Source organism: Panthera onca, chromosome A2 (genome assembly GCF_046562875.1).
Source record: "Panthera onca isolate mPanOnc1 chromosome A2, mPanOnc1 haplotype 2, whole genome shotgun sequence".
NCBI lineage: Eukaryota > Metazoa > Chordata > Mammalia > Carnivora > Felidae > Panthera > Panthera onca.
The window spans coordinates 702,628-719,321 of NC_138340.1; the positions used below are offsets into that span (position 1 = coordinate 702,628).

Here is a 16,694-nt window from a genome sequence, read left to right on the forward strand (position 1 = left end):
TCCAAGGACCCCAGGAGCAAGGGAAACCCCAGGACTGTCCCAGGAGCGTCCTGGAAGTATCCGGGAGGCCCTTCTGCCCCTCCCCCAGCCCAGTCTCTCTCTCTCTCTCTCTCTCTCTCTCTCTCTCTCTCTCGCTCACACCCACACACACACTCTCTTTCTCTCTCTCTCACACACACACACACACACGCACGCACACACACAATCAGGCAGGAAGGTACCATGCACGTTGCAGGCTGACCCTTCCAGACCTCCAAGTCAAGGGCACAAGCTCCCGCAGGTAAGGAGGGCCACAGGTTGGAGGTGTGGGTGAGACCGCTCAGGTGGAAACTTCCGCCCACGCAGCCGCCCCTGGGGGTCAGGGCTGAGAGCTGTAAGCAGGTGACTCCACAGGGCTGGGTAGGGGCTGTGGAAGGGTGTCAACTGGGCCACCCTCTGAATCACACGCTGAATCGCAGGCTGTGTCTGCACGCTGCAGGGCGGGGGGCACTTGCCCTGCTGCCCGGGAACCCACCCCTCAGGGCGCTTCCTGGCGCCCAGCCCGGAAGTCCAAGGGTCACGGCCCTGCCCTGGGGTCCCAGGAGGACAACACCCCGGTGGGGGCTGCGGGCCACTGGCCTCTTCCCCCTACTCGGCCGCGCAGCGCGCACACCTACCCAGGGGGAAGTGCCCGGCCGAAGGGAGCTGCGGTCAGAGGGGCTGCTGGCCAGGCCAGGTGAAGGAAAGGTAAACTGAGGCCCTGCGCGGGCAGATGCTGCGGAGACCTCAGGGGGCGGAGTCTACCCCGCACCGCCCCCTCCTCCCATTGAGGAAAAAGCTGAATGGGAGGGGGTGGCCCCCGGAAACCCGCAGAAATGGAATCGCGGTTTCCACGGCAACGCGCCGCGAAACGGGCCTGACGTCACGAAGGGGGGAGGGCGCCCCGCTCGCCCCCGTGCGCGCGTCCGCAGGCCCGGGCCCCGCCCACCGCGGGGGCCGCCTCACTGGCGGCCGCGTCGTTCGCTCCTGCGCACGCACCAATGACAGCGTGGCGCTCACGCCGGGAGGTGGGACTGCGCCTGGGCGGCTGAGTGCGCAAGCGCAGCGCGGAGGCGTGCGGCCTCCTCCCTGTGGTCGCGCGTCTGCAAATTTGGGGGCGGGAGGCGCGCCGAGGGTCTGACGGCTCGGCCGCGCCGGGACGGAAGAAGGGGGCGTCCCGGAGGGCGCCGCACGTGGAGCCCCGCACCGGCGCGTTCGCTCGCACCCCTCCTTCCACGTCCAAGCATTGTCTGCTGTCCCCTCCTCCTCGATTCGGTGACGCGACCTCCGGATTGGGGCAGCACTGCAGCCCCCGGGCTGGGGGACGCAGGAGGGCCGGCGGGAGGAGAGCGTTTGGCCTGAGGCCTTACCGAAGGAAGAGTAGGAGTTTGCAAGCGTTGGGAGGGGGAAGGGGTGCCCCTAGGTGGGAGGCACAGCGTGTGCAAAGAGCGGCCTGGAGGAGCGCGAGCAGGTGTACTTGGGGGGGGCAGCTGCGAAGTTAGCTGGGGGGGAGAAGACAAAAGGTGGGAGGAAAAGGCAGAGGCGAGGACCTGAAAGGGGTGACTCCCCGAGTCTGTCTCTTGGGGAGGAGAGGGCCCCCTCCCCAGGGAGGGGGAGCAGGTGGGCGGAGCAGGGGCCAGGACATCCAGGGGGTGGCTGGATGGCTGGGCGTTCGGCCTGGGTTTACAGGAGAGGCCTGAGGAGGGACGGACGGGGCAGTGTCTGCAGCTGGCCTCCGCGTCACGGGGCGCTGGCTGGCAGGGGCCTGCAGGGAGCTCGGCGTTCGGAGGAAGGGAGCAAGGTTCGCTGTGAGCAGGAGTCCTCTCAGAGGAGGCAGCGGCCAGTGTGAACAGCAGCGGGCCCTGCCCGCTGGGGAGGATGCACGCCGGAACCTTCGGTCCGAGGCCAGCCCCAGGCTGGGCGGGCCCAGCACCGAGTCGGGGGTCGGTCGGCCGGGCCCTGTGCACTGGCGTGGCTGCCAAGGGGTGGAGCCGGGACCGGAGGCCTGGGTCCAGGTGGGCGATGCTGCTGGGTGATGAGACGGCTGTGGGCAAGCGGAAGCAGGTCACCGGGGTCACTGCAGTCCGCTTGGGGCCGGAGTGCCCTGGGGGCGGCCAGATGGGGAATTGGGGCCGGCTTCACGGTTCTGAAATGCCAAAGGCCGGGGCCAGGGTCTGGCTTGGGGTCGGGCCGGGCCTCTGGGGAGATGGGAGTGAGCGGTGCCCGGCCGGAGCCGACTTCTGCGCCCCCAGCACCAGGCAGGTGCCCGGGGCACAGCCACCCCCACCAGGCCCCGCGGGACCCGCCCACCTCTCCGGGGCGCCTTGGGAATGGGAGTTACCGAGCCACAGCCAAGGGCGCTGGGGCCCAACCCAGGAGTCTTGACTCCAGCCCCACCCACTGCTGCCCAGCCCGGGGAGGGCAGGGGACGGGCGGCCGCCCGTGTGACCTGGGACAGGTGAGCAGCCCAGCCCTGGCGTGGGGGCGGGGCCCTGTCACTTGGGGCCCTGCCCGCGACTGCCCTCCCGCTGGCTCTCCATCCCGGGCTGGGTGCCTCTGTTTCTCCCCCTGTGTCTGCCCCTCCGTCTCCTTCTCTGCATCTGCCTCTCCTGCGTCTGGCTGGTTCCATTTTTCCTTTTCTCTGTTTCTCTTCCCCGTTGCCTCCCTCAGTATCGCGGCCGGTCTGTATTGCTGTCTGGGTCTCCGTCCCACCGACTCCTCCCCCACTTCCGCCCCCTCTCTGGGGCCCCCTCCCTCACCCCCGGCACACATTCCAGCCTCCACCCCCGTCTGGCTGCCCCTCCCTGGGGCCAGCTGCCGCTGCGTTGGGTGCCCAGGACGGAGGGAGTGGGCTCAGGCCGGGTCAGAGGTCAGCGTGCAGGCTGGGGCCGTAGAGGGCACCCCCTAACTCCTCCGGAATGTGGGCGGGGCCGCCCGCCCTCCCCGTTCCCCTCGAGGGGAGGCGATCACCCGCAGGCTGGAGGAGGGGGGGGCTCTAGACAGCTGGCTACGACCTTGCCGCACCCGCCCCACCCCCACCCCGCCAGCACTGCCCCCGGGCCTCCCGGAGAGTCTGCACAACCCCCTGCTCCCACACAGGGCCCCTGGCAGCCACCGGACCGACCAGCCCGCCTTCTCGCCCACGCTCGGAGAAGCGCACCCCTCAACAGCTAAGGGGCAGATCCTGACCCCACCTGAATGCCAGGCTCCCAGCTGGGCTCTGCCGGATACAGACCCCCCCCCCCCCGCCCCCCCGACACACACACACACATACGGACCCCAGCCTACACTTCGATGGCGGCACAACCTCAGTCAACAGTGTGATTTTCAAAACAACGGCACCCCCACTCTCACCCTGGACCAAGACCTCCCTTTAGAAAACCGCAAAATTGAAAGTCACACCGGGCAGGGCCAGGAACTCAGGTCCTCAGAGACTGCGCACCCTCCCCGAAACACAAGCTTGTGGTTCCAGCCACCCACGCTGCCCACACACCCTCCCTGGCTGTAGGCCCCCCAGAGGAGCAGAGACCTGCCAATCCGGATTGGGGATGGGGGGGGGGGGTTGCATTCACTCACTCGGCACTGAGGAAGGGGGTGTGAGGTTCACAGACCATTTTCTGTGTGTCCTGCCGTACGAGAAAGACCAGAGAACCCCAGGCGTCTCACTCCCCCACACTGGCTCCAGGAAGCCCTGCTGCAACACCCACTTCTCGGATGAGGCAGCTGAGGCCCGGAGAGGCACCTGGCCAGCGCTGGCGTTCTAGAGGCAGACAGTCGTGGGACATCAACACTAGTACTGGGGACAGGCAGAGCTGGAAGGGGTACAGGTGTGCTGCCACAGGACAGGGCACTCTGCATTTATGAACTCCAGGGTTGCCATGGAGATGCCACAAGCCCCAGACAGGAGTCCCTCTGCTCCCCCCACCCCCACCTTGTGCCTGCAGGGAGCCTGTGTGGGGCCAAGGTCAGGAGAGTGGATGGGACACGTGGGGGTCAGCTCCTCCCACCTGGGGGTGCCCCTGCTCTGGCATTTCACAGGCACCTGACGTGGGTTCTACGCACGTGCCCGATGGGTGCCGGTCCCTGTGCGTCTGCCACCGCACCCGTGCCGAGTTTCCCAGGTAGAAAGGAAGGGGTCAGCGCCCGGATCTCCGGGGCATCGTGAGTGCGGGAAGAACAAACGTGTGTAACCCAAGGGGCAGGACGGGCCTCCCACTGGCCTCCTGCCCTTCCACGGGTGGGCCGCGGGTCGCACCCCACAGTCCCTCACATACTCCTGCACTTGGTGCAGACTGGTCACCAACACCAGCAGTGCGCCGCCTGGCCCTTTGCGTTCCTGGGATGCGAGCGTGATCGGGGTGTAAGAATGGCGGCCTTGAGTCACAGGGGGCTGCTCCCTGGTGGGTGGGTACCCCATCCCCAGTGCCAGACATCCTCCTCCACTGTGGACACCCCTCTCCAGGAACAGGAGGGAAACTGAGGCCAGGAGGCAGTCCCCTCCGGTTCCCCAAAGGACCAAACAGCTGCTGCCCCCGGGAGCTGATGTCTGCCGCAGGAGACCCTGGCCGCTGATGGCACGCGGTGCGCACTTGTGCCCACCCTGCGGGCATGCGTCACGCCATCAGTCACCGGCACATATGCTCTGTGAGCCCTGGCTCGCCCAGGTCCCACACACCAGACCTGTCTGTGACTGAGCCCACACCCATGCCCCTTATGCACATGCCTGAGGTCCGCTTGGCTCACACGCAAGGGGTCCCTCGTGTTCCTGCACACGGAGTACCATGCAGGCGGGTTCCCGTGTGCGCACACGCACGTGTGCGTTCCCTGCACACACCTCCATACCCGCACGCACACACAGCCCCACTTTCGCGTCCACACAAGCGCAGTCCCCAGCCATTACCCATGACTCCGCAGCTCACGGGCACACATGAGTACCACACCTGGCAACGCGCACACTCATCCAGTCTCCGCTTCCCCCTCCCTGGCTCTGGGCCCTGCGGATTTGGGCCAGGCGGGCCGGCTGGAGTCAGCCGGGACGGTCCCACTTGTGCGCCCCCGCCAGGAGGCCTCCAGGTGCACGGTCCCGGCCCCCGCCTGGCCGGCCGGGAGGGGGCGATAATTACGCGGCCTGAGGGTCCCCCCCACACACGCGCCTTTCATCCCGGCCACGCCCGTCCGGGACCCAGACGCTCATTACCGCCTCCCGCCCGGTCATTAACCAGGGTCGGGGGAGGACCCGGCGTCCAGCGGCCGGGCCCGGCGGGAAGGCGGAGGGGGCGCCGCGGGAGCGAGGTGACCCCGCCTCGTCTCCAGGGCGACGCCCGCGGGTGGGGCTCTCAGCGCCAGAGGTGTTGGACCTCCGGGGTGGGGGGGGGGGGGGGGGGGAGTGGTCTCGGAGGCAGGCAAGGCGGCCGCCCGGGGAGAGGCGATTTGTAAAAGCGCCGACGGGGGCCTCACAGCCTAATCCCAGTCCCGCCGGGCAGGCGGCGAGCACTGCGCGTCCGGGCCGCGAATAGCAGCCTCTCCAGTGCCCCGGGCTATTTTGAGCCGCATCCTCCCAGCCCCGCCACCACCGCCACCCCATCCCCAGCGCACTGGCGGAGGCGCGGGGGCAGGCCCGTGGGCGGGACGAAGGCTCCCCCCCCCCCCCCCCCCCCAACGCTGGAGTCCGCGGCGGGACCCGGAGCCCCCGGCTGGGGCGACAGCGAGGCCGCAGCGCCCCCTCGCGTCCGCGGGGAGAGCGTGGCGCAGCGGTCATAGCAGCGATGAGGTCTTCCCTACCTCCTGGGAGCCCCCCGCCCCCACCACGGATACGCAGATGCAGGAAACCACAGAAACACAGGTACGGAGACAGGCCACACACCTGAGACGCAAGCAAGCTCACAGTTTGCACACAATACCCAGAGCAGGCGCACCTGGCGACAGGTGTCCCCAGGTATGGGTCCATTCTGTGATGGGAACCCAGGACAGTCGTGGGCAGACATGGAGACTGGTAACCCGGCAACGGACTGGTAGTAAACACTTAATAATAGCGTGCTGGCGGAATGGCGGAATGAATGAATGAATGAATGAATGAACAGAGCACTTCACAGAACCAGGAGAAGGCCGAGTCACTACCACAGAACAGTGGGTGTGGGGGGCCTGGGGGCAGAGGATGATTCCAGGCCACCTTGGCCTGGACTGGAGCAAGGAGCCGCTGACCTGACTTGCTAGGGGAGCGCCTCAGAAAGGCGGCGGGGCAGAGTTCCTGGGCTGGGCATACCTGCCCCCAGCTCCCCAGCCCCCTCCACGGGCGGCGGAAGGCAGAGGGAGCTGAGAGCTGATGTCTTTTTTTGCTCCTTTTAATAACCACCCTGCGTGAGAGGCTGACGCAGCAGGCTGTGTCTGACGGGGGGTCTATGGGAGGGCTGTGGCATGGGGCGGGGCTGGGCGGTGCAGAGGGGGTGGCGATGACTCACGAGCTGCTCTGGGAGAGTGGGTTCCTGAGCTGAGGAGGGGTCCCAGCAACCTTGTCATGGGAGACCGTGTCCTTGCCTGTGTCCCTTCCTTTCTCCCTTCCTTTCTCAGCTGGACCCGCCTTAGGGTGGGAGCAGGTCTGAAGCCTGGAGTGGGGCTGGAACTTCTCTGGGGTGGGCAAGAAAGTGTGTGTGTGTGTGGGGGGGGGGGGGGTCCTCTGTTCCCAAATCCCCCCAACTCTTCTGCATAGGGTCCACCCCCTGGAAACATTCTAGAACAGAACTTGGGCAGTCAGAGTTCTTCACCAGTTTGTTCCACCCCATGGAGGGGTCCAGGACCCCAGGAGACAACATAAGCCAAACCAGGGCAGGCAGCAAATGGCAGTCACAAGGCAGTTCCCATAAAATGGACTTGGGACTCCCCAGGAGCAATCTGGGGGTGAGGGTCTCTGCAAAGCTGGTTCGCCTTGTAGCAGAGATCTTGGAACCCCCGGACAGAGAAAGGAAAAAGCCACAGGGGGAGGAGTAGAGCATTACTCGCCGCCCCCCCCCCCCCGCCCCCACCAGGGGTAGCAGAACTAAGCCCTGGCAGGAGGCTGGAGCACATACTGGAGGGCCGAGACGAATGTCGGGGTGCAGTGCTGGCCACAGTGGTGGGGTTGGGTCCCAGGTTGGGGTCAGCCTGCAGTCTAGAGCTGGAATGCACAAGTGTCTGTCAAGGTGAGTGTAGGGGTGCGGGCGCCACGCCAAGCAGAAAAGTCAGGGTTGGGGTGGAAGTTAGGTGTGGGTGCTGGTGGAGGTCTGTAGGCAAACTAGGCTGGGTGAAGTTGGGGTGCCCCAAAGTAGGGAAGTAAGAGGAATTAGGATCTTGGGGAACATTGGGGTCCATGAGGTGGGACTGTCTCAGTCTCAGGGGTTCGGGTAGGCCTTGGGGCCGACCAAGTGAAGCGGTGTATTCATTCAGGAGCATGAGATCCTGGGATCCTGGGAGTACCAGGGTATGGGTTGTGTGGGCAAGTGTATCAGAATGATGTCAGGGTTCAGATGTCCTGATAGCTGGGGCTCCGGTGGGTATGGGGACTTGGCTAAGGCTGACACGTCAGCGCTGGCTGGAGCACAGCAGGGGATCCCCAGGAGGTTTGGACCCTTGGCCTCCAGAGGCCCTTTTGTTCCCGGCCTCTGGCCAGGAGGTGGGGATGGGGGCGGGCAAACAGAAGTGGGTCAGCCCCGCCCCCTCGAGCGCCGGCCCCGCCCCCCGCTCTCGGGCGAGGGACTGCGGACGGGGCGCGTCTCCACCAATTACTCCGCCCGGCGTCCGCGCGCCCGGGAGGGGGCGGAGCCAGGAAAGGCCCGGCCCCCATCTCATGAATATGAGGTGCGGCTGCGGCCCCCGAGCCCTCGGATTGGCTGGCGCGGTGCAGGGGGCGGGGTCCCGCGGCGGCGTACTTAAGGCCGGTCGCTCGGCGCCCCCCCCTCACTCGAGCGTTAGGAGGCTTGGCTCGGTGTGCTGCGCCTTGTTCCCGCCTGCGTCAGGGACCTTCCCGGCTCAGTGGTGAGGGCCCTGGCGGCACCGGCTCCGCGAGCCCGGGGCGGCGAGCGGCCTGCGGCCGGCCGGAGGAGGCGGGGCGGCGGCGGCGGCGTCACGCCCCTGGGCGGGGGCGTCGCCGGGGCGGGCCCGGGGTGGAGTCCGCCCCGCCGGCGGCGATGGGCAGCGGGACACCGGGCCAAGCTGCGGCCGGAGGGCGTCTTTCCCTCGGGCCAGGCCCTCCGCGAGCGGGACGCCACCGCAAAATGGCGGCCGCGGGCGCACAGCAGCGCCCAGCGAAATGGCGGGAGTGCTGGGTGCCCGGATGAAGTGGCGCAGGGCGTGCGCGGGGCGCATGCGCGCGGCAGTGGGCGGGGCCACGTTCCGTGGCCAGGGCCGCCGCTCTCGGTTTCCCGCTGGAGGAGCGCGAGCGGAGCGCAGTTCCGCGTCTCTCTCTGGCCTGCGTCTCCGGGGCTCCCCCAGCCCGTCGAGTCGGCCCAAGTTGGCCTCGGCCCCACACGTCAGGCTCCACGTCGGAGCCTCTCCCCGCGCTCAGTGCCCAGTCACCCACCGCTCCCAGGTGCCCTACCGTGGACCAAGCACTCTGCCGCTCCCCAGCCGATGCTCAGGGTGGGAGTTAGTCTGACCCCTCGTACAACGCGGAAATCCCGGCCGGTGCCGGCGGAGCCCGACGCCTGCCTTCAGTGTCCAGCCTTAAGCACCCCCTGAGGCCGGCAGCCGCGTGAAACCGTGGAGCCCCGCGGTCTGCGGGCGGAGCTGGGCGGTGCACGGAGCGGGGGCCGGGGGTCCAGGAACGAAGGGCGCGCTGGGGATTCGGAAGTCGTAGGTGTGGGTTTGAGGGGGCAGGGGGGGAGCACTCCAGGGCTTGCCCCACAAGCCTCTGTGGCGTGTGCAGAGAGCAGGGGGGAGCGGCGAAGACCCCCTGGAGGGTCTCGGTGAGGAATTCAACAGCGTTTGCCGCAGGCCGCCATGGCATCAGACGAAGGCAAGCTTTTCGTCGGAGGGCTGAGTTTTGACACCAACGAGCAGTCGCTGGAGCAGGTCTTCTCGAAGTACGGGCAGATCTCGGAAGGTGCGGCTGGTGCTGCGGGCGGCGGAGCGGGGCTGCGTGCGGGGAGGGCTGGGCGCAGACTCCGCGTCTCTCCTGTGCAGTGGTGGTCGTGAAAGACCGGGAGACCCAGCGGTCGCGAGGCTTTGGGTTCGTCACGTTTGAGAACATCGACGATGCCAAGGACGCCATGATGGCCATGAACGGGAAGGTGAGGGCAGCCGCTCGGGGTTGCGGAAGGTGCAGAACCCCGCCTCCGAGGATGGGGGAGCGCAGACTAACCTGTGCAGGTCTCCGGTTTCCAGTCTGTGGACGGGCGGCAGATCCGAGTTGACCAGGCCGGCAAGTCGTCCGACAACCGATCCCGAGGCTATCGAGGTGGCTCTGCTGGCGGCCGGGGCTTCTTCCGAGGGGGCCGAGGCCGGGGCCGTGGGTTCTCCAGAGGTGAGTGCTATGCTCGGGGCCCAGGGCCCCTGGGAACACGGTGGGGCCACTGCTGGTGGGCGCTGACGCGCTCTTCCTGTCCCTGGTTGCAGGAGGAGGGGATCGAGGCTACGGAGGGAGTCGCTTTGAGTCCAGGAGTGGGGGCTATGGAGGCTCCAGAGACTACTACAGCAGGTGAGGGCGTGCGGGTGCCAGTGCCTAAGGCCGGGCCGCTCTGCTGCTGCCGCGGGCCCAAGTAGCCTCAAGTGTCTTTCTTGCAGCCGGAGTCAAGGTGGCGGCTATGGCGACCGGAGCTCAGGCGGGTCCTACAGAGACAGCTACGACAGTTACGGTAAGTCCTGCTCCGAGGGCACCTCGCTGCCGGGGCCTGCAGTGGGAGCTCAGTAAGCCTTGGCGCCCTCTACGAGCGACACTCAGATTCTGTCACCGTGCTTGCCTCTAAGGGGCGATACTGCCCTCTCGGTCTCTGTGCCAGCAGCCATTTCTACCACGAAACGTAAAGGCAGAAGCAGAGTGACCAAGAAGGAAAGGGAGAGTGAGGGCCCGTCCCCCCCCCCCCCCCCCCCGGAGCAGGCAGCAGAAGTGCATGTGCGCCCTGCCTGCCGCCCCGCCCTCAGCTGGTGGGGGGGGTGGTTTCTCCTGAGGCTGCGGGACCGCGGCCTCCAGGTCTGGCCCCGGGAGCGGATGCTGGTCTTGTCGCGTGCTTCAGTGCCTTTACATGTCCCTGCTTCTTGTTCTCAGCTACACACAACGAGTAAAAATCCTTCCTGCTCAAGATCGTCCTTCCAATGGCTGTATATTTAAAGATTTTGGGAGCTTCGCTGAATCGTTCATGTGTAGTGAACACACCTCCTTGTACCCCACTTTTGTAGTCCTATCCGTTTTGATCTTGTCAAACACAGCCTGACTGCTTCTGACCCCCAGATGGCTTCGTTTACCTAGACTACTCTTCTTAAGGAAGCGTTGTCAGTTTTTAAGGGTTTTAAAAATGTTCTGAAAAGCACTTCAGATTTTATTTTTTTTCTTTTTACCCTGAGCCATAAGATTTTTAGGAAATCTTTGGGGGTTGTGTGGGTTTTGGTTTTGGTTGTGTTGCCTTTTTTGTTTCTCTTTTTACTGGGGTCGGCCCGTGAGGTCGGGTGCCCCAGTTCACTTCTCTTTAAGATTGAATGGACTCTGAATCCGCTTTTTGCCGGAAGCTCAGCAAGCTGTGGCTTTTTTCCAGCTCTGTGTACTGTTTCTGCGTGTAGCGTGGTAGGACCCATGCCGGGGCTGTGGCAGAGGTACCCCGGCGGCCCCGGGCCTGGCCTGTTCGGCCCTTCCGTGCTGTGTATGACACACAGCAAGAGTTGCAGATGTCCCTTCGAGAGGTTCTTGAAAATGTTTATTTATATTGTCTTTTTTTACCGGAAGACGTATGCATAACCCATTGATGTTGTATCTGAAGCGGTTAAGGAATTCTTGTACGCAGTTTTCTTTGGCTTTACGAAGCCGATTAAAAGACCGTCTGAAACGAACCTTGCTCTGACAATTTCCCTTTCATTGCACAACACACTCCCTGCTCTCGGGTTCGAGGCGGTCAGAACTGAGCGGAAAGGGCAGTTTGAGAAGTAGGTCTGCCGGTCCCGCCTGAGGCTCTCAGAAAGCTAGACAGGGAAGGCAGAATAGACAGACGCTGGCCGGGCCCCTCCTGACAGCCGACCGCCATCGGCCCCGGTGAGGTGAGAAGGTGGGCGACAGGGTGGGCAGCTTAGCGGGGGACGGTGGACGCCCAGGCACGTGACGCTGACCCGGACCGCCTTAGCTGAGGAGCAGGCCAGACAGCGGACGGCAGGCAGCGTCCCTGGGCGACCACGGACCGACCGGCTCGTTAGCTAGCTCTGCTGTTGCTTCACGAGTTCTGAGCTCTCACCGCTAGCCTATGGAAGCTGCAGCCCCTCGGAGGACAGAAGTGTTGTGCGCCCAACAGAACCCTCTGAGACGCAAGCTGCTCCCTTGGCTAGCTCATATGTGGAAATAGCCCTGTAATTCGAGGTAACTCCTTTTGCTCGTGTCCGCATCCCTCCTCTCGTCGAGAGCTCATTTGAGAGTAAAGTTCTGTACCTGGGGAATGTTCCTTTGGCTGTTATCCTTTTCCATTTTTCTTTACTTTTTTTTTTTTTTTTTTTTTTTAATTTTAATTTTTTTAATCAAGCTCGAACCAGAGTCAGATCTGGGCCGTTAGCCCTTCCCCGCCTGCAGCCCGGCGAGCGGCCTGGGCGGTCACGCCACAGGAGTAGGTTTGATCCGTAAGCAGGATTGGAGACCACCGAACGCCCTGCCTTTTGGGATTTTTGTTCATCAATTGACAGTCTTTTCCAGACCTCCGTCCCTCAGGCTCCCAACTAGCTTTCTCTGATGTCTGTTGCTGCCATGAGTTTTTCCCAGAGCCCACACGGTCCTCTAAGCTCCATCCCAATTGGGCAGCTGGCTCTGCTCAAGGGTGGGACGTGGCCTGGCCCATCTGAAAGGCGCAGGCCCGCCCTGGGCACGCCAGCCTGTGACGGGGCCTCTGCCGGGACGGCCCGATGGCTAGTTTGAGACCCTCCTAGGAGCTGTGGATGGTTTCAGGGGAGGTGGGGAGGGGCAGATGTGACCTGTGGCCAGGACACTGGGCCTAACGCTTCTTTGCTTTGGCAGGTTGAAGGGAAGCCAGCGTGACTTGGAGGTGTGGCCAGACAGCAGCGATGACCAGGACTCACTGTCCCAGAAGGGACTTTATCTGGAAGCAAGAGCCAGAGGCACAGCCACCGGTCTTCGTACCGTGTCCCCTGTAAGTGGTTCTTAGGGTGGGTGATGTGAGCCGCTCTGGCCCTGTCGCTTGACCCTGCTGGTGGGTTCTCCTTTCCTGGCCTGCCCTCCTGTAACCCCAGTGGGGGCCGGGGGTGGGCAGCATTCTGCGGGGCTCTCCTGCAGCCAGCTCTTTTCTCCCGTTTGTTCCAGCAGGCGCGTCACTGGGGAGGCTGAGGTGCAGCGACTCGAATTGCTGTTGGAGGACAGGTGTGTGGCGGCAGGCACCGCACTGCAGCCAGGACGCCCCCGTCAACAGGAGCAGGACATGAAGTCGGATTTGAATAAAGGGCTGGTGTGTCCACACAAATCTGAGTCTGGCTTGGGACGCGGCCAGGGAGCTTGGGTGGGAAAGGGGTTCGGGGGAGTCTGCCGGAGAAAAGCCTCTTTGCCCTTGTTCAGGGCACAAGCTGGCCCCAAGCCGGGAAGACCACCCGGTTCTTTGTTGTCCCCTTGGGCAGTTCTCTCAGGTTCTGAGGGGCACAGGCTCCCCCATCTGAGGCTGGCACCTCTCTCCCAGGGTCTTGGCGGAGTGGCCCCCAGAGCCTCCCACCTGTGCTGCTTGCAGGGCGAGCTTGCTTCCTGAGCTGCTTGCCTTCCGCCCCCCTCTAGGGATGCAGAGCACTAGGGTTGACCCTTGGTTCCACTGCCTTCAGCCCTCGGTGGCTCCCCTCCACTGCCAGTAGTGGGGGGGGGGGGGGGGAGGATGGCGGCGGGGCGGCCTAGGTGCCCACGGTTCTCCCACCGGTGGGAGCCTCTGGCGCCTCCCAGGGTGAGAGCCCCTGGAGTTCCTGGGGCCCTGGCTGGGACTGAGGGCCTGGAGAGCACTGCGCCAGGCCGCCCTGCGTGGCGTGGCCTCGTCCCCCGCGAGGGTTCTTGACATCGCCGTGCCTTTGGGAAAGCTGCTCCCGGGAGGAGGCGTGGGCTCCGGGGCGGGGCCTGCAGCCGGAGGTGCGCGCGCAGCCCGGGCTGGGCACCGTGGGCCACGCCCACGGCCGCCGGGGTTAGGCGAGGTGGGGGCGGTGCGCTCGCGAGAATTAAGCTCCACCCCCGCGCGCCATTGGCTGGGGCCGCCCCCACGCCGGTGAGTGACAATCGCTCGCGCGGGCGGGGCGCAGCCACCGCTTCCGCCGGGCCATGGGGCCGCGCGTGCTGCTGCCGCCGCCGCCGCCGCCCCTGCTGCTGCTGCTGCTGCTGCGGGCGCTGCTGCTATCGGCGCTGCTGTGCGGGGCCGAGGGGGCCGCGCCCCCGTCGCCGCGCCCGGTGCAGGCCACGCTGTCGCCACCGCCCGCCGTGACGAACGGGAGCCAGCCGGGCCCGCCGCACAACAGCACGCACTCGCGACCGCCGGACTCGCCGGGCTCGCCGCTGCTGCGCTCCTTCTACGTGCTCACGGGCCTCAGCGGCCTGGCCGCGCTCTACTTCCTCATCCGGGCGTTCAGGTGCGTCAGGCGCACGCCGCCCGGCGCGGCCAGTCAGCGTGCGCCTCGCGCCTCACGTGTTGGCCGCGAGGCCCCGCCCCCGCGGGGCGGAGTCGCCGGCGTGGTGCGCGGCCGTCACGTGGCCGGGGTGGGTGGGTGGGGCCCGGCGGTGACATCAACCCCGCCGCCTCCGGACGCGGGGGCGCTGCTGCGCCGCGAAGTTGAGGGCGTCCCTCGGCGCCGAGCGGGGCTTGCGACCTCGGCCGCGGCCTTGTCCTCTTGCGTCCTTCCCCCCGGCCGGCCGCGCAGGCCTCGGCTGTGTCGTCGTGGGGCTGGCCGCGTGCAGTTTCTCTGTCCTGCCGCCGGAGAGTGGAGGGCTGTGTCCCTCCCCGCGCTAGGGGCTTCCCCGTGCGGCCTCCTTTCCGGGGCTGCCCCTCCAGAGGCCTCTGTCAGCACAGCCGACCGTGCGCAGAGAGCCCCGGCCGGCCCTCCGGTGACTGCGCTGAGTACGTGGCCCTGGACGCGTCCACGGCGGAAGGCTCCCCTCCCTCTCCCGCGGCGGGGCTGGGGGGGGGGGTCAGGAGCGGGCCTTCTGCCCGAGACAGCTCTGCTGATGGCGTCTCTGGCCGACCCTCAAGTCCCGTCGCTGCGAGGCCGCGTTCTCACACTCTTCTCTGTTCTCTGAGAAGTCCCGCCCTGCCCCCGGGGTCCCTGGCCCCTGGGCCCCAGCTGTGGGAGCTGCCCAGGGAGGGGCCCGTTTTCTGTCGCTCTCGCTCATGTAGGTGGTGGTTACGAGGCGAAAGAAACACACACTTTAGGCCGGGAGGTTTCACAGCAGGGCGTCGAGGGTCTGGCAGAGGAGGACTCCGGACCGCGGCAGGGTAGGGCGTCAGCCACGCCCGGGACCGCGGCCCAGGATGGCCACCGAGCGGGCCTGGGTCTGCTTCCAGGTTGAAGAAGCCACAGCGGAAGAGGTACGGCCTTCTGGCCAACACCGAGGACCCCACGGAGATGGCTTCGCTGGACAGCGACGAGGAGGTCGTCTTTGAGACCAGGAATCTGAGATGGTAGCTCAGCCCTCCCCTCAGCCTGCAGGGGCCCCGCTCGGGGAGTCAGGGAGGCTGCCAGCCTGTGAGGTCCATGCGATGCCCGTGCTGGCCTCCTGCTTTCAGGTCGTGTGGCCCGGGCAGGGCACACCTGCTCCCGGCTCCCATTAGCCGTTTCTTTAAGGTGGGAACAGGCTGCAGCGCTTGGATCGGTGGGCGCTTGCTCTTGGCCTTGGCCTGACCGCGAAGGCCGCGATCTTTGTTGGGTGGAGAAGGAACTCCAGGGTGCTGCCGACGGGGTGGGTCGGAAGAGGATGGGGGGCCTGGACACACAGTTAGCAACAGTGCCTGAGCAGGAGTGAGGGCCTGTCCAACCCCAGTGTGTGGGGGGGTGCAGGCTACAGACACAGAGGCCGAGAGACCGGGGCACGGTTCTGGTTTTCCAGGCCCCAGAGGGAGGTACTGGTGTGATCTGGGAACTCCTCTGGGTGGGGAACCCCCCCCCCCCAATGGACAGGACAGCAGCACCCAACAGGCTGGAGGAGGCAGATCTTGGTGGAGCAGAGTGGAGGGGCCAGACAGCTGAGGCCTCTGCTCATCGCTCGAGTGAATCCCAGGCACGGTGGGGTCTCACCCTGTCCCCTTCACCTTCCAGATGCTCAGGTCAGGGAGGCAGTGTTGCCAGAAGCTCCGGGGAGAGGACAAGAGACGGAACCGGCTCCCTAGCGTCTGGCGTGCCCCACTGACCGCCTGCCGGCTGTGACGCAGACTCCACGAGCTCGCGTGGGTCCTGCCTAGCTCGCCTACTCTGCCCGAGGCCGCCTTGGCCCTTCGCCCAGACAGGACTGTCGAGGATGCTGGGTGGGAACCAGAGAGGCCCTGGAGGCCTTATACGGGACCTTGAGACTGGTGGGGCCGTGACTTGTGCCGTTCGCCCTCCTCTGTGGGGTGAGGCAGACCCCGGCTACAGCCTGCCGGGGTGGGGGTGGGGGTGGGGGGGCGCCGGGCGGCCTGAGCGGCCTGTCTGGAAGCATCTTCCCAGCGGGCTGGAGACAATAAAGGCAGCAGTGGTTCTGTGGCCGGCGCTCATCTGTGCGTGGGGCCCGACCCTGGGTGCTAACTCGTGAGTGGTGGGTGGGCAACAGAGCGGGGCTCCGTGTGGGTCCCCGTCCTCCCACCTGTGACCAAGCTGGGCTTCTCTGGACTTGCCCCCAGCTGCCCGAAGGCCCAGTGAGGAAGCCTGCGAGGTAGACGGAGAGAAGGGGGAGACGTGCGCTCCCCTGCTGGGGTAAAGGCCCAGAGAGAACTCCTGTTCCCGTGTCACAGTCCTTGCTCGGGCTCCCTGCTCTGTGCCACCTTAAACCTGGAGCCCTGGTGGTGGAGAGTCAGAGGGGAGGGGCTGGCCAGCGGCTGCCCAGCCTGAGGTCTCCCCCGCCCCGCCCGGGGGCTGCCCATTGGCCCGAGTTGCCACAGCCGTGTCGTCGTGAGGAGCTGCCACCAGGTGGCAGCCTCGTGCCGTCCGGCGTCCCCTGCTGGCCCGCAGAGGGTTGGGTGGGAGGGAGGTGGAACCAAGCTGTTGTACCGGTGGGCTCTCCGTGTCCCCTGCTTCATCCTGAGCCCTGCCTTGTCCCCGTGTCCATGGTGGCGTGGACTGAGCCTGCTGCCTACTAGGGATCTGTCGGCTCTTGGGCCCGTCCACCGCTCAGGCCAGCTGGCCTGCCCTACCACGCCAAGCCTGCATCCCTGCCTGCTGCCAGGGCGCAGAGAAGCCATTTCCATCATGTCAGCTGGCCAGCCTTCTCTCCAGCTGGGGTGTTCTGCTCGGGTCCCTAGTCTGCTTCCCTAGGCATCTCTCTTGGCCTTCCCACACTCCAAATCTCACGTTTC

At 65.9% G+C, this 16,694-nt stretch overlaps 2 protein-coding genes and 1 long non-coding RNA gene across 6 annotated transcripts; 2 read left to right on the top strand and 1 right to left on the bottom strand.

Moving 5' to 3' along the window:
• The first annotated feature begins 256 nt into the window (after positions 1 to 256).
• Positions 257 to 12,650, top strand: CIRBP (cold inducible RNA binding protein). Of its 4 annotated transcripts, XR_014136046.1 has the most exons (8): positions 257 to 280; positions 8,983 to 9,091; positions 9,172 to 9,278; positions 9,358 to 9,511; positions 9,604 to 9,685; positions 9,772 to 9,842; positions 12,191 to 12,323; positions 12,497 to 12,650. XR_014136046.1 is itself a non-coding variant. In XM_060629723.3 (6 exons), the coding sequence occupies exons 1-6, from the start codon at positions 5,837 to 5,839 to the stop codon at positions 9,896 to 9,898; spliced, it is 588 nt and encodes a 195-aa protein (XP_060485706.1). In that variant the 5' UTR covers positions 5,416 to 5,836; the 3' UTR covers positions 9,899 to 10,246. The 4 variants fall into 4 exon arrangements, 3 of the variants coding, with proteins under 3 accessions (XP_060485706.1, XP_060485708.2, XP_060485705.2); XM_060629723.3 differs by lacking the exons at positions 257 to 280; positions 12,191 to 12,323; positions 12,497 to 12,650 and adding an exon at positions 5,416 to 5,860 and having other exon boundaries at positions 9,373 to 9,511; positions 9,772 to 10,246; XM_060629725.3 differs by lacking the exons at positions 257 to 280; positions 12,191 to 12,323; positions 12,497 to 12,650 and adding an exon at positions 10,253 to 11,028.
• On the bottom strand, positions 11,661 to 12,583 carry LOC144615768 (uncharacterized). The gene is made up of 2 exons (XR_013554384.2): positions 12,506 to 12,583; positions 11,661 to 12,333 (listed from the first exon to the last, which is right to left on the bottom strand). It is a non-coding gene; the product is annotated as an uncharacterized LOC144615768 (long non-coding RNA).
• Positions 12,651 to 13,366: 716 nt separating the features above from the next.
• FAM174C (family with sequence similarity 174 member C) lies at positions 13,367 to 15,885 on the top strand. Its single transcript, XM_060629728.3, has 3 exons — positions 13,367 to 13,782; positions 14,712 to 14,828; positions 15,463 to 15,885. Coding segments are annotated over exons 1-3 (423 nt in total). The 5' UTR covers positions 13,367 to 13,477; the 3' UTR covers positions 15,464 to 15,885.
• The last annotated feature ends 809 nt before the right edge of the window (positions 15,886 to 16,694 follow it).

What these genes read in the sequence shown, in the direction of transcription:
- FAM174C (XM_060629728.3), top strand. Translation starts at nt 13,478, where the DNA reads ATGGGGCCGCGCGTGCTGCTGCCGCCGCCGCCGCCGCCCCTGCTGCTG. An exon ending in TTCCTCATCCGGGCGTTCAG is followed by an intron (nt 13,783 to 14,711) that starts GTGCGTCAGGCG and finishes GTCTGCTTCCAG; the next exon opens with GTTGAAGAAGCCACAGCGGA.
- CIRBP (XM_060629723.3), top strand. Translation starts at nt 5,837, where the DNA reads ATGCAGGAAACCACAGAAACACAG. An exon ending in AGGAAACCACAGAAACACAG is followed by an intron (nt 5,861 to 8,982) that starts GTACGGAGACAG and finishes CGTTTGCCGCAG; the next exon opens with GCCGCCATGGCATCAGACGA. An exon ending in TGATGGCCATGAACGGGAAG is followed by an intron (nt 9,279 to 9,372) that starts GTGAGGGCAGCC and finishes TCCGGTTTCCAG; the next exon opens with TCTGTGGACGGGCGGCAGAT.